At 39.5% G+C, this 16,297-nt stretch overlaps 1 protein-coding gene across 1 annotated transcript; it reads left to right on the forward strand.

Moving 5' to 3' along the window:
• The first annotated feature begins 14,965 nt into the window (after window positions 1-14,965).
• On the forward strand, window positions 14,966-15,211 carry Lce6a (late cornified envelope 6A). Its single transcript, XM_035451219.1, has one exon. It carries the CDS (start codon window positions 14,966-14,968, stop codon window positions 15,209-15,211), a length of 246 nt encoding a protein of 81 aa, XP_035307110.1.
• The last annotated feature ends 1,086 nt before the right edge of the window (window positions 15,212-16,297 follow it).

Below are 16,297 nucleotides of genomic sequence, written 5' to 3' on the forward strand. Positions count from 1 at the left end.
TCACTGTCTCACCCAGAGTTCCTTCCAGTTCCGCATCCTCCACTCAGTCTTCAGTTATGCTTATGTTTAGGCACATAAATATTCAACATGTTACAAGTGCCTACAGTGTTCAGAACAGTGATGTGTTACACTGGTTTATAGTCTAGAACCAAAAGATTACATCATATAGGTTACTGTGAAGTGTGCAATACTGCTCTGTGATACTGTCACAATGACCAAAATAGCCCAATGACAGTTCTCAGAACATATTCCTGTCATGAATAGGTGCATGGCTACAAACAGTTTTAAATTATATTTTAATATCATTTTATTATTTATGCTTTAGATAAGGCAGCCTCAGAAATATATAAAGCTTCATTCAAAATTAGCATTCATTAAGCTGAGAGGTGGTGGTGCACGCCTTTAATCCCAGTACTTTGGGAGGCAGAGGCAGGTGGATCTCTGTGAGTTCAAGTCCAGTCTGGTCTACTAAGCTATACAGGAAACCCTGTCTCAAAAGATAAAAAAATCATTCATTAGTATTAAATCATAAAATATTTTTCTGTTACAATGTGATTTTAATGATTCAGGCTATATACATGGACATAGTTAAAAACATTTGTATAGTGAGAAATTACCAATACGGAGTCAGGTAGAAATACAAGGGTATTTAACAGGGAAAACGCCTTACTTACAGATCTACTCAGCCAGCCGACGTGGCAGCAGTCTGTACGCAAGTACCAAAGTGAAACCGAAAGCACAAACACAGTCACACTACGTCACTCTGACCACGCCCTCACAAGCGTGGTCAGGCACACCTGTAGCCAGACCCTAAGTAGGCGTGGCTACAGCTTCCCCTACAATTCCCCTCTTAGTCTAAAAGAGGATTAAAACTTAACAGTTTAAAGTATCCAAAATTAACAATCATAAAGGAAAAATATAAGAAGATAAAACAATCTGCTTATGTCACATCCTAACTATCTATTTTAACTAAACCCTAAAGTCATCTGAAAGAGGTGTCCAAGCCTGAACACCTCCTTCCAATCCCAACCATAAACAATAGGAAGCTATTCCTAACTAGGTATATACAGTATCCTAAGTGACAACAATGGAGAAAGGGAGCGTAGCATTCTCCAAGTTACTTCCTGCTGAAATTGGACAATGATAGTCATGTGGGGTCCTGTAGGAAGAAAATATTAGTGTAGTAAAAGTCTTGAATGGATTGTTTCCAGTCCATGTTAGATGGGATTCTCTTGATAGAAGATCTCGCTTGAAATCCTCAACTTGATTGAAGTCAGTATCCGAAGCTTTGGCCGGAGTGTCAGCTGAAATGGAGCAAGTTGGATCCAGTGCATCTTAAAACTTTACAACATGGGACACATGCATCACTTCTAATTTGGTTCATGTTTCCCATTGTAGAGCTCATTCATGTCAGTGCCCAGTTTTTGATAACAAGACCCCCAGAAAGCCACTATTTAAGATGATAAAAATTGTGTTCTGAATTGAAATCATTGACCTTATGTAAATAAAGAAAACAGACCAAAATGGGCTGACAGTACTCCCGCTAAGAGCCAAAGATTAGGTAACACAAACCCCAATACTAGAAGAAGAAGTACTCTTCAGTTGTACAGGATTATTCAAGAGACTCCCAAAACATACAGCCTATTGCTGCTGACCTTGGCTATGCCCCAGAGGTGTACCATAAATCTCTATTGCTTAAAACCCCATGCCCACATGGCCCCAAACGCAAATACCCCTGAGTTAGAGCTAACCTGAATACTTCCTCCCCAAGGACTAGCTTTCATGATCCCAGAAAGCATCTTGTAAGCTTCCAAGGGAGAGAGGCAACCAAAGTCCCACCCAGGTATGACACCTATGAACACCAATTAGTTGTCCAGTTCCGAATGTCCATATCTGCAGGTCACATTATATGGACCAAACAGGGTATGTTTAGGAAAACACCACACACACACACACACACACACACACACACACACACACACGAGAGAGAGAGAAAGAGAGAGAGAGAGAGAGAGAGAGAGAGAGAGAGAGAGAGAGAGAGAGAGAGAGGAAAAGTCATATCATGAATTTGAACTGGGCGGGTTATATGGGAGGCCTTCTAAGGAGGAAAGGGAAGGGAGAAATGTTGTAAATAAATTATAATGTGAAACAGGAGAAGTTATAAACTGCAGGCATTCATCTGTATAGGCAGAGATATCAAAGATACGTCCCAGAGGGCCTGACTAGCCTGTTCCCTTGCCCATCATACTTTTTCATATCCTGTGTTTGCAGTTGCTGCCTGGACTTCATTGAATAGGGAAGTTGTGAAGCATCCAGTCATCCATCACCTGTCACAGGACCATGTGGCACAGGACATGTGTCTCACATGCTGACACCAGAGCCTACAACGGTGCAGGCATGTCCAGTCTTTTGATATTTTAATAGCCGTGTACCAGGAAGAGCAATGACAACATCCTGCTGCTTGTGGGAGGAGGTGGTCTGTAGGGGTACACTGGCTAACAACTTAAACAGAGATAACCCATTCCTGGCACTGAGCTTTTTTATTTCACAGTTTATGGTGTCTTGAGGGGGCAGTTTCTCCTGTTGTAGGATACTCATTTAAACTCCTTTTACATATGTATATGAATGTATTTTAGGAAGGTTTTTCAATAGTACATTTCCATAATTTTTCAAATGAGTTTGACATTAGTTTTACCCTCCCCCGCACACCTGCTTCCTCCTCTACCTGGTCCTATTACCCTCACCCCATTTCACTTTTTTAATGACCCATTACTATCCATTCTCTCTTTATATCACCTAAATTCTATCCCCCTTTCCCTAGGAGGACAGAGGCAGGTGGGGGTGGGAACTTGAGGGATCAGGTTGAGGGTGAGTGGAGGGGAGGGTACTGAAAGAGATGACTGGAAATGGGGTGCTTTTCAGAGTCAGGTAGAAACTTGATGCAAGGGAAACTCCAAAAATCTACAAGGATGACCCCAGGTAAGACTCCTAGCAATAGTGGATATATAGGCTGAACTGACCATCTCCTGTGATCAGATCGGTGACTACCCCAGTTGTTATCATAGAGTCTTCATCCAATAACTCATGTAAACAAATGCAGAGACTGCCCCCAGCCAAACATTAGGCCGAATTTTGGGAATCCTGCTGAAGAAAGGGAGGAAGGCTTGTAGGAGCAAGAGGCTCAAGAACATCACAAAAACGCCACAGAAACAACTAACCTGATTCATAGGAACTCACAGAGTCTGAACCAACAACCAGGAGGCCTGCATGGAACCAATCTACACTTTCTACGTATATATGACAGTTGCTCAGCTTCTTGGATACCTATTCCTCATAATGGATTGCCTTGCCCTAAATATAGGGGGAGGTTCTTAGTCTTACTGCAACTTGACAAGCCATGCTTTATTGATACCCATGGGAAACCTGCCCCTTTCTGAACAGAAACAGGGGAGTAGAATGAGAGGAGGGAGAAGGGGGAAGGGATGTGAGGAGAGAAGGGAGGAGAAACTTCAGTCAGGATGTAAAATAAACAAACAAATAAGCAGAAGAACCATGCGGCGTTTGCCTTTCTGGCTCAGGGTTATCTCAATCTGAATGAGTATTTGCAGCTCCATCTATTTACCTGCAATTTTTATAATTTAATTTTTCTTTGCATATGATTCATAATAGTATGTGTAAATACAACTGGCATTTCCTCAGTGGCTTGTGTTCCAGAACCCTGAATGGGGAGGTGGGGGATGAAGAAAGGACAGGCACACAGACTCACATATAATGAACCTTGAATCAAGTAGCTCTAACTACTGTAACTCAGAAGCTCAGTGTGTTTATGAGGTACAGCACAATAGGAGGGGTTCACCAGTCTCTGTAGGTGGTCTCTGCCTCAGAGGAACCTCAGGCTGTAAACATCCCGGAGAAGGAAACTACAATTACTAGTGTTTGCACACACACCGACCAATCCTTCATGAACACTCATACTTGGTCTTTGCCACTCCTCTGGAGTCTGGTTCATATGTGTAATGGCTTTGCCAATTTGCCATGGGCCAATTGGCCTTGGCATTGTCAACAGACCATGTACTTGCAAACTATACGATCGATCACTCAGGACTTCACTCACTTAGGGCTTCCTTTGCTCCCTAGACACCACATGTTCATTATCCATTCAGTTGCCAGACATCTAATGCCAGATGTTTAATGAATATGGATTTGCAGGTATCTCTGGAGTCAGATGTGGTCAGATATGCTCAAGAGTGGTATGGTAGCTCTGTTTCTAGCTTTTTGAAGAACCCCACACTGATTTCCATAGTGATTGTTCCAGTTTGTACTTTTACCAACAGTGGGTAACTGTTTAGCTTTACCCACATCTATGCCTGCATTTGTTGGCCTTTTTAATATGTATATTTAATAAATATTTAATATATTCAATTTAATTTTTAAAAATAATTTAAATTATTATATAAATATATACCCTTCTGGCTGGGTAAGATAAAATCTCAAGGTAGTTTTATGTTTCCTTTCCTTGATTGCTAAAGATATTGAACTTAAAGAAGGAATTCTCAGCCATTTTTATTCCTTGTTTTGACAGCTGTTTAGTTCCACACCCCAACTTTAAGGAAGTTGTTTGTTTTCATGGTGTGCTGATTACATTATTGGCAACTTCACACAAGTTAGAGTCCTCTGGGAAGAGGATATCTCAATTGAGGAAAGGCCTCCCACTGATCAGCCTTCAGGCAAGTATGCAGGACATTTTCTTGATTGATGATTGATGTGGAAGGATCCAACCTACTGTGGGCAGTGTCACCCCTGGGCAGGAAGTCTTGACAGGTACAAGATAGCTGAGCATGAACCTGGAGTGCAAGTAAGTAAGCAATATTCCTCTCTGATATCTGGTTAAGTTCCTGCATCCAGTTTCCTGTTTCAGTTCCTGCTTTGACTTCCCCAAGAATGAACTACAACCTGCAAAGTGAAATAAACCTTTTCCACTCCAAGGTGGTTTTGGTCTGTGTTTTATCATACCAATAGAAAGCAAACTCATACACTTGTAGTTTAGTTTTTTGAGTTATTTGTATATTCTAGATAGCATACCTCTAGCTAGTAGATTGTTTCTTGTTCTGTAATTCTTCACTCAAATGACCTTTGCTATATGTAAGTTCTTTAGTTTCATGAGATCCCATCTCTCAGTCGCTAGTCTTAATTCCTTCACTAATGTGGTGCTCTTCAGGAAGACCTTGACTCTGCCTATCAGTTGGAGCATACTCCCTACATTGTCCTCTAACAGATTCATAGAATCAGGTCTTATGTTGCGATCCTTCATCAATTTGGAGTTCAGTCCTGTGCAGGGTGAAATATAAGGATCTAGTTTCATTCTTCTACATGTAGCTGTCCAGTTTGACCCGCACCATTTGTTCAAGAGGCCATTTTTAATTGTAATTTGCGGTTATGCCCTATCTGTCAAAACTCAGGTGTCTGGAATAACATGATAGGATTAATATTGTGAAAGTGAACATTCTACCAAAAGCGGTTTGTAGATTTAATGCAGATGCTATCAAAAATACAACCTGGTACTTTATACAAATTGAAAAAAATCTTAAAAATTCATATGGAAGCACAAAATACCTAGGATTACACAAATAATCCTGAACAAGAAGTCGTAACATTCACCATGGTTTTAAGTTGTAGAATTAACATGATATTTAATATTGTTAATTTTACTTTGTCTCTATCTTTCAATAATATTTTTATGAAGTATATAAATGTCCAGAAGCTTACTTAATTTTTAATTCATAAAAAAACAAGCATTTGGCTGACTGAGGCATGGGAACACAGCAGAGGAATATACTGCAGCATATTTCACAATTAATAGGATTAATATGACTTTCAGACACCCTGTGCCTTTTCTCAGTCACTTGATTCAAAAAGGGAACATCAGGATGCTGGCCCCTGACCATGTGCCTGCCCCTTTACTATTCTAAGGTTAGAAAAGAACAGCTTTACTTATGTTCTGTGACAAGAGGAAGCTCCAACATAAACCTACAAGGTGGATCTTCCTTCTTCCTGCCAAAATCATCCAACCCTCATAGCAACAAGAGTAACATTGATTGTTAGGCCAATTATAATTCTCAAGCCAAACAAAGCAAAGATTGTGTTTCCTAGAATGGAAGGAATGTTCCAGTTGTGACAGGATACTATTACAAAGAGGTTGGGTTTTGTTGTTGTTGTTGTTGTTGTTGTTGTTGTTTTTTCACTCCCTTAGACCAGAAACTCCATAAAAAGCAGTGGTATGTGTCTATTTAGGAATAAAGTCCCAGAAAAACCAAGATCCTATGTTACAACAAAGTCATGTTGTAACAAAGTCATTTTTCTTAGAATTTTATTGTTTAAGCTTCTCGGATTATTAATCTATTTTGAGCTAATTTTCTCAAGAAAGTCAATTTTATTCTTTTATATTTGCCCTATAGTATTTTTTTTAGGATTATAGTTCCTGGTAAATTAACAATTCCTTTTTAGATATAACCTTAATTTTAATTATATGTTTGTGGGGGTGGGTATGTGCAAGTGTGTACAGATGCCTTGGGAAGGCAGTGGCATCAAACTCCCTGTAGTTAGAGTTACAGGTGGTAGTGAGACACCAAATATTTGAGCCTATGAGGGACATTCTTACTCGAACCACCACAATTCCTGTAGAGTCCATGCATTTTGATGGAAAAAAGAAAGCAGCTATAAATATTATTGAAATACCCTTTAAGTTGCTGCCATGACATTTTCCTCTTCAAAAATTCTTTTTCTCATTTTGTCCATATTTTACAGAGATGCATGTGAGTGTGCATATTTTCTGTGTTTATCTCACCTTGAATTTCCTAACATTTTTAAATTTTAGTTTTTAATGTCTTTGATTAAAGTAGAAATGCTTATTTCCCCACTCCCTTTCTTCCCTCTAGACTCTTCCAGTTGTCATCCCTTGAACCCGTCTCATGCCTCCCCCAATCTCAAGCTGATAATCTCTTTTTCTTTGATTATATGTTATATACATAAATATGTGTGCACATGAATATAAATAAATGAAGCCTGCTGAGTGCATGTTTGCTGTCTGTGTGTATGTTGTTTCAAAGATGACCACTCCCAAGGAGAAACTAATTCTCTTTCTCTCAGTAAGAAGTTCTTTGTCTTTGGGTAGGAGCCCACAAAATTTCCCTCTTTCATGTTAATGTGTCCATTGATGTTCCTATTGTTCCCGTCTTGTTGATTCTGCCATTTCTAAAGAAGACTATCCCCATTGCAGACTTTCTGGTATTCTGGTTCTTACAATCTTTTGGCAGCATATTCTGTGATGCTCCCTGAGCCATATGTTCAGGAGCTGTGATGTAGATTTATCTGTTGGATTTATCTCCTCATGATCCATTGATCTCTGACTTTTGTCTATTTGTGAATGGATTAAATTTTATAATAAAATTTAGGAGATTTTAAAAATCTTTTTGTTGCTCTTTTCTGTTTTTTAATCCCTTTTTTTGTGCTCACACGTATTTGTAGACTTACATTACAAGCTTGGTCAAGACTTTAGTCACAGTTCTTCACCCTTCTCTTTCACTGAGTTTGTAGTCTCTGTTGATTTAGTTTGTTTGCAATTGTTTTTGCTAGGAGTTCAATGTATGTTGAGTCCTTATAAAATTTCATTTCAGACATTTTACTTGTGAACTTTAGAATATCTGGTTGTTATTTGAAAAATAATTTCCACATTTTTGATGAGACATTATTATATCCTTATTTACCTCTTATGCATTGTTTTCAAGAGCAATTTAAATATAATTTTGGTGGCCACTTAAAGACTTTGTCTATTAAGCCCAATCTTTGAATCTTCTAAAAGGAAATTACTTTTCACTGCTATTTCTGTGTAGCATCCATCTCAAATATCTTTGACAAAAATGACATTTTTTTTCTGTTATTAAAAGAAGAAACACAAATGGCCATTAAGTGCTTCTTTATACTGCCCCGACACAGCTATCTCCAGTTATTGTTCTATTGCTATGAAGAGACATCATGACCAAGGCAACTCTTACAAAAGAAAGAATTTAATTGAAGACTTGCTTACAGTTTTAGAGGGTTACTCCATGATCATCATAACAGGAAGTAGACAGTCATGGACACTGGACATTGAACACTGGAACACTAGCTGAGAGCTTTACAGTCTGATTCACAGGCATCAGGCAGAGACAGAGAGACTGGGCCTGGCATGGGATTTTGAAATAAAAGCCCATCCCCAGTGACATACCTTCTCCAACAAGGTCACACCTATTCCAACAAGGATGCATCTCCTAATCCAAGTCAAATAGCTAACACCAAATGGAGACTAGGCATTCAAATATACAAGCCTATACAGGCATTCTCATTTAAACCACCACATTCCATTTTCTGGTTCCAATAGGCTTGCAGCCATATGATAAAGCAAAAATGCATTAAAAAATTCCCATAGTCTTTCCATCTTAAAACTGTTTCAAAGTCCAAAGACTCTTCTGAGACTCATAGGGCCATCTCTTAACCATAACCCCATGTAAAAGCAAAAGCAAAAACAATCACATACTTCCAACATACAAAGGCATTGAATGTACACTACCAAATCCAAAAGCAAGGAAAGGGAGCATAGTGAAGAAAGACTGGACTAAGAGGGAAATGACGTCTAGCAGGGAAAATTGCAAATTCTGTAGCTCCTTGACTGATGTCAGAGCATTCTTCAGGTCTCCCACTCCTTCCAGCTGTGTTGACCACAGTACACTCCTCTCTATTGTGCTGGCTCCACATTCTGTTTGCAGCTGTCCTTGGCAGGTACTTAGGGCTCTGGCATCTCCAACATCTTGTAGTCTACAAGGCAATCCAGGCTTCACTAAAAGTGCAGCTTGAAAAAAAAATGGCTTCTATGAGAATCTCTGAAGGGGCTCCCCTACTTCAGGCCTTGCCTGGATGGATTCCTTAAGCATGGATTACAATTCCCCAACCCTTTAAACTAGTATCCTTAAATCCTGGACCACATGGCCAAAACTGCCTAAATTCTGTGGCTTGCTAGGGCTGGAAACAGCACCCTCCTTGAGTTACATCTGCATAAGCTTTCTGGTTTTGATGGTTTCTTTTGCTGTTTAAACTTTCCTTTAATTCCTTTTCACAAGTTGGGAACTTAGGTTGGATGAGGTCTTTCCCTGAGAGCACCACTCCCTTTATTCCATTTTTAATCAGGCCTTTCATTAAACTTTTTACCTCCTGGAGCACAGGACTTGGATCCAATGTTATATTTTCTGGTGCTTTTCTTCTACAACTCTATAATCTATTTCTCTTCACCTGACTGATCCTTTTCATTGTAGATCTGAGTAAGAATAATCACTAAGTATCACATGACCCAGTCAGTACTAGGCTGTTTTGAAAAATCCTTTGTCAATCTCATTAATCCAAACCTCTTCAATTTAGCCTCAGGCAGATACTTAGGACAAGCGCAAAAAGCAGTCACTTCTATTCCCAAAGTATCACAAGAATGGTCTATAGGCTACTTCCTAATATTCTTACCCTCTGAAACCTCTAGAGCCAGGCCTCTATAGATCAAATTGCCCTCAGCATTACTTCCTTACATGTTCCTACTACGATGCCCCATTAAGTGCTACTTAAAAGCATTCAAGTATTCTCCTAGTCTAAAGTCCCAAAGTCCAAAAAACAGCATAGTCAAGTCTGTCACAGCAAAACTGCACTCATGATACCATTTTTTCCTCTTAATTATTATTCTATTGCTGTGAAAAGACACTATGACCAAGAAAACTTTTATTAAAAAAAAACATCTAATTAGGAGCTTGCTTATAGTTTTATATCACGACAGAAGACGAACACACATGGGAGTTGGAACATTAGTTGAGATCTTTACATCCTGATCCCAGGCAGCAGGCAGAGAAAAATTGGGCTGACATGTTCTTTTGAAATCTCAAAGTCCACTGCAAATGACATACTTTCTTTTACAAGACCATACCCGCTCTAAAAAAGCCTCACCTCCTAACACTTCCCAAACAGTTCCACTCACTGGAGACCAAGCATTGAAATATATGAGCATATGGGGCCAATTTTATTCAAACCACCACACTAGCCATCAGGGAAATGCAAATTAAAATTAATTTGCAGTATCATGTCATTCCAGTAAGAATAACTATCATCAAGAAAACAGAGAATGGATGTTAGCAAGGACTCAGAGAAAGAGGAACTCTTATTAATTAGTGGTGGTATTGTAAACCAATACAGGTATTATGGAAGCTAGCATGAATGTTTCTCAAAATATTAAAAGTAGAACTACTATATCATCCAGCTATATTGTATCTGGGCACCTGCTCCAAAGGCTCCATATACTGCCACAGAGATGTTTATGCATCTCTTTGTTGCTGTTATATTCACAATACCAAAGATCTAGAACCAGCTTGGATGTCCATCAACAGATGAATTGATAATAGAAATCCAGTACATACACACAGTGGAATTTCACTCAGTGTAAGAAATGAAATCATGAAAACTGTAGGCATATAGATGAATCTGTAAAGTATTATATTAAACAAGGTAACCCGAGTAAAAACTGCATGTTGCCTTCTCATATGTGGATCCTAGTATATAATGTGTATATGTATGGCTGTAAATGGGTATATAAATGTGACTGAAGCATGAAAAGTAGGAGACCAAATGAGAGTGAAATAAGTGCTTGGTAGAAGGAGCTAAAGGTGCATGTGATATGAAAGTGAAGGGGAGACTGACTTATACCAGGTAGGAAGGGAGAGGGGGGAGATGAGACTAGAGAAGAATCAACTAAACAAAATTTTTTCTTGAAAGTAGAATATTGAATGGGTATTTTTCACGACAATTAATAACTGAAAGTAGGTGCTAGACAAGTACCTCAGCAGTAAAAAGCACTGGCTGCTCCTCTGAAGGAACTGGGTTTGATTTTCACGTGGTGGCTTACATCTATCTATAACTCAAGTTGCAGGGCATCCAGTGACTACTTCTGGTTTCTTCAGAAATCAGGCATGCAAGCGGTGTACAGACATATATGCAAGCAAAGCACACATGCGCATAAAAAATAAAAAAAATTAAAATTAAAGTTAGAAACTATAAAATGACCAATTTACATTATATTACAGTCTTTGTATATATTGGCTCTTTTGGTTCCTCAGACTTTATTGATTGATTTTGTTTTAACTTAGCAGGTTATTAGAGAGAGAGGTCATGAACTTGGGAGGGTATGGAAGGTGGATGTTGGGTGTGAGTCTTGGAGGATTTGTAGGAAATAGTGTGGACTAAATATTATCATAGTATGCATGCATGAAATTCTCAAAGAATTAATAAAATATTGCATTAACAGTCCTCATGATGCTGTAGACTTACTAAAAACTTGCTGTTTTTCCATAAAAAGGGTAACCATGATAATTGGTGACTTGAGAATAATACCATCTGGAGAAAAAATATGGGTCCAGAAGACCTCTTGGCCCTTCTTCCTAAGAAAATGTGATCAGGATTTATTATGAAGTAAATGGTTCACTGTTTGGACTTACTTAATGAGAAATAATGAAATAAAGTGTCAGTGCAAGAGCTTAAAGTTACAGAATGGGGATCACAATCACAGGGCCTTAAATGATAAAATTTGGGCTTATCTTGAAGACATCACCGTGTTATTGAAAGTTATTTATCAATTATAGGGACCATGGATAGAAAAATAAAACAAGATAAAAGAGGCATTTATCTTCTGAATATCTAAGAGATTTGGGGAACCAAAAAGAAAGGAAAGGGGAGGAAGAAAAGAAAAGAAAAGAAAGGAAAAGAAAAGAAAAGAAAAGAAAAGAAAAGAAAAACTACAGAGGTAAGATTCAGAGAAACTTTATATCTGTAGGTGCTTATTGCTCAGGAAAATTTGAGGGCCTCAAATGAGTAGGAATGAGAAGAGACACTTCTTGGGGGTAGGATCCTGTCTCCAGATCAGGCTCAGTAATGATAGCCACCTCTTCAGACACTACCTTCCTAACCAGGTACACTTGTGATAATTAATCACACTCTAAAATCCAAGCAGCACTAGCCTGCTATTTTGCTTCCCTCCTTCACTTTCAGTACCATCTGGTGTGACCCACTAATGCATCCCTTCTCTTTCTATGAGAACTCTTTAAAGCATGAGGTGGGGTTCTGTCCTTTCTTGCATCATTTTCATAGTAGGTACTTAATTACTATCAAATTACGAAATTCTGCTCTTAGATACCTGAGCCACAATGAGAGGTGGAGTTGAAATTTAAGAACACTAAATTTCTGGGTCCCTAATGTACAAGTGACAAGATGTGTAAGTCCATTTGAAGAGAGAACAACTTGGAGAGGCTCCCTAGTAACTAGGCAAACCTATATATCAATATCTTCTACTGCAAGTACAAATCCTAGACTCAGTCCCCATAGTGCCCTACATGTTGAGAAGACTCACCGTGATAAAATTGATTGCACTTAAAGATTCCTATGGGTGATTTGTACTATAATGCATAGGATGGAAAATAAATAAAATAGGCAGGTATACTTGATTCTTCCGGGGCAGAATACTCATGGCAGAAACCCCAGAAAGAACTTATAGACCTTATATAAGGACTATAGCAAATGAATGATTATTGGTTAAGCGCAAATAAATGCTTTTGTGGCATGTGAGGTCTCCATACTAGGAAATTACATGCTGCAGATGTGGGTTGGGGAAAAGAAAAAGCAATGCATTGTAATCAAACAAATGCTGCCTTCCCAGGCACATGAAGCATGATGAGGAACAGCCAGAGGCTTCTCTGGTGCCTGAGAGGGCTGAGGGGAAAGAAAGGCACAGAAGAAGTGAAGGAAGATGTTGTTTAAGCACTGAGGTCCTGTAAATCAGATTCACTCTTTAGGGCCCTCTCGTTATAGGATGACATAGACCAAACCGTCTCCCACCCACTCACTGTGTTTTCATAAGTACTTTAAGTTCTCTACATCCAAGCTACATCCCCAAAGCTTCTCAGAAGGAACAGACAAATTTAAATAATGCTGCCCTGCTGGGTTAGCCCTCCAAATGTAATTCTTCCTGAATTTGTTCTGTTTTCTACCCTGGTTAGGTCCCTTATTCCTTAACCCATGCCCCAGTCATGTTTGCCTTTGTTTCCAATCTGATTTGGGGCCTTTAAGGAGTGCTTCTATAATCAAATTACATCTTTTCTCACTTAGTCAGTTGTTTCCACATTATAGTGTGTTTTTAGGGTTGGTTAGAGGCAGGCAAGGCCCAGCCCCTACTGCCAAACTCATCATCGTTTTCAATGAGATGTCACATCAACAATGATTCTGAAATGGAAACACTGGGAAATGAGAAAAGGTATTTAGATGAGAAGGATTTTCACTCTAGCTAAGAAAACATGGGATAATATAAACTTTTATAAAAGATGAAGAAAAACTTTTGCTTTGTAAAAGGCTTTTCAATGGAGTGTCTGGATCAACACACAGATCCTCATTTCTATTTAAAGACAGGTAATGAATGTTTTCTCCCCTCCCTCCTCTCAGTCTGTTGTACCAGGCAAGGTCCACCCACAGATTCGGAAAGTGTGTTCACAAAAGAGGAATAAAAATGAAGTCTAAATACAAAGAAAAATGAGCTGGGTCTTATTTCCCTGCTTTTGTTCCCCTGGATACAAGCCCTATTCTAAAGTCAGGTAGATTGAGCCCTTCATCAAACATTCATGAGCATTTTTTGGTGTGTGTTGGAAATAGCATCAGGCTTTAGGAATGCAGAAGTGATAATGACAAGTCTCTATCATTCAGTTTACTAGAAACGATAAGGTACGTATCTAGGTCACTATGACCTGGGACACCTGTAGATCTGAGGTCAGAGGACCTAGGACTCTAATATGACTATAAAACTAGGTAAGTCCCATGGAATGCATGGTGCTGAGCTGGATATTCAGTCATAGGTGTTAGGAGACAATCAGGGTCTTCCTCAGACTCTGGTCACTGACTGGTCTGTCTTCCTTCTTCCATTCTAAATTAAACATAAAAGTACTTTTCTTATCTCCCATCCTGTCTCGTCTCATAGAATTTGTGTGGTGTACTCACTTCTACACAAGCCAGCCTCAGCCTTTTCATCACTTGCTTACATGGAATTCCCTTTGAAATGCTTCCCAGGTGTATACAGATGAGAAATCCTGCCCTGGGAATTATGAAACACCTGGATAGATCATCCACTCCATGACTGCCCTCCAATAACAAGTAGCCTGGAGGCTTCAACTGGAGGATGTATAAAAAAGCACCTTCCATCCTGGTCCCACAAAACCTCAGGCTCCTCCTGGGGTGACTTGTCTACCCATCTTCCTTGAAGGTAAGGCTACTTTGGGGTGAAGAGACACATGTCACTCACTCACACTTTGCTAAGAAAGTTTTGGCATCCCCTAGTATCTCTCCCAAGAAATTAATAAACAAGGTAGGAAATATTTATAGCAGGGAGAAGGGAACGACTGGAAATCCATGCCAAGAATCCTGAAATGAACTAACATGGGACAAACCAATGAGGACCAGAGGGCAGAATTAACAGCAGAGACACACCACATAGGCTTAAAAACTGAGGCCAGAACCAAGTAACAAAAGAGCAGGAATGTGTGTGTTCTTTACACGTGACCACATCAGTCATCAGTCTTAGAAGTGTCCTGTTGGTTCAGAAAGTTAAATTTTACTTTTCTTTAATAGGAGGGGGTAAGTTATTAACTTGATTATTGACTAATTCTTAGAAATTCTCACCAGAATTTACTCCCCATGAGTTCAATCCTTTAGAATCCACCATTCTTCATTCTGGAATAGGCTTTTCTGAGTTGTTAATGCTGGCTCTATTAATGGCAGCCTCAGCTCCAGAGAAGAGTGGCCCATGCCTTCTGGTCTCTTATGTAACAGTATGTTCTTTTTCTTCCAGATTCAAAGAGTTAGCTGAGCAATGTCACAGCAGAAACAACAGCCTCAGGAGCTCCCAAATGCTCCCAAATGTCCATCTCCAAAATGCCCTACCCCGTGTCTGACTACCTGCTCAACTTCTTGCAAGATTTCTTGTTCAACAGGCTGTGCTTCCCACTCTGAAAGGCCAGGGCTTCCGAACACTGCAGGACGCAGAATAGTTCACCACCCACAACCCCGCTGCCTCAGAGGTGGCACCACCTACCACTGCAAAGAGGAAGAGTGCTGAGAGACTGGGCATAAAGGATACATAGCTATAGTGACCTTCTCCTCACCCAAGCCTATGAATTCCACCAGGAAGACCATACCCACTTCTCTTGACTTGAAAAAATATTTCCAGGTTTCTCTCTTCTGCCCACCCTTTTAGTTCAGCAACAATAAAACTGCTCATGGTGCATGGTTGTGACTTCTGTGTGTCCCTGAGACCCTGGTCAGAAGTGCAGAGGCCCCTCGAGTGGGTTCTTCTCTCAGAGACAGGTTTCTGGGAATCCATGTTTCATTTCTCTGTAGCTTCATAACACATGTTGAACACCTTTGAGTACTGGCCTCTGTTTAAAGATGGGAGCGGGTGATTTGACTTTCTGCTAGGGAATGTTATGACCCAGTGGAAGAAGTAAGGTATGTTACAGATTAAATAACATGGATTAACAGCATTAATGGTTATTAAATTACTCATTTCTATGTCTCAAATGTGTTCAAAAGAATTTAAAGACAACAGGTGATATTTAGGAACACACACACTTACGTGTATGCAATAACAATTAATGAAAAATGAGGCAGCGAATTTGAGGGAGAGTGGGGAAGGGTCTATGAGAGGGTTGAGACTCTAAACTTAGGAGGGAAAAGGGGAAGGGAGAAACATTGTAATTGAATTGTAATGTTGAAAATAAAAAGTAAATAACAACAAAAGAAATAATTTGAAGAAAGAAAATGTAGAAAATTGAAGAACAGTCATGAGCACCAATGAGTGCCACATTCTGAAGTTCTTATGGTGTGATTCAACGTGTTTTTTGTTTGTTTGTTTGTTTGTTTGTTTGTTTGTTTGTTTTTTAGGTCTTAGAACAAAAGACCGGAAAAGAGAAGAGCCTCTGAAGGTTGGAGGAGAACAGGTTCCTGAGGTAGGAAATTTTCAAGCAGGACTACATTTTCAAATGTAGGTACACTTTGGTACTAGGGTGTGGAAGGGCCTTCCATTGGGAAGACACAGCAGAAGCTAACACAGGGCAAAGGGGGCACGTTAACAGTGAGAGCTTCATTGTGGTTGGAGCTCCAGTAAAGATGACAGACAGGAGTTTATAGCCTCAGCCCCTATGTT

Source organism: Cricetulus griseus, assembly GCF_003668045.3.
Source record: "Cricetulus griseus strain 17A/GY chromosome 1 unlocalized genomic scaffold, alternate assembly CriGri-PICRH-1.0 chr1_0, whole genome shotgun sequence".
NCBI lineage: Eukaryota > Metazoa > Chordata > Mammalia > Rodentia > Cricetidae > Cricetulus > Cricetulus griseus.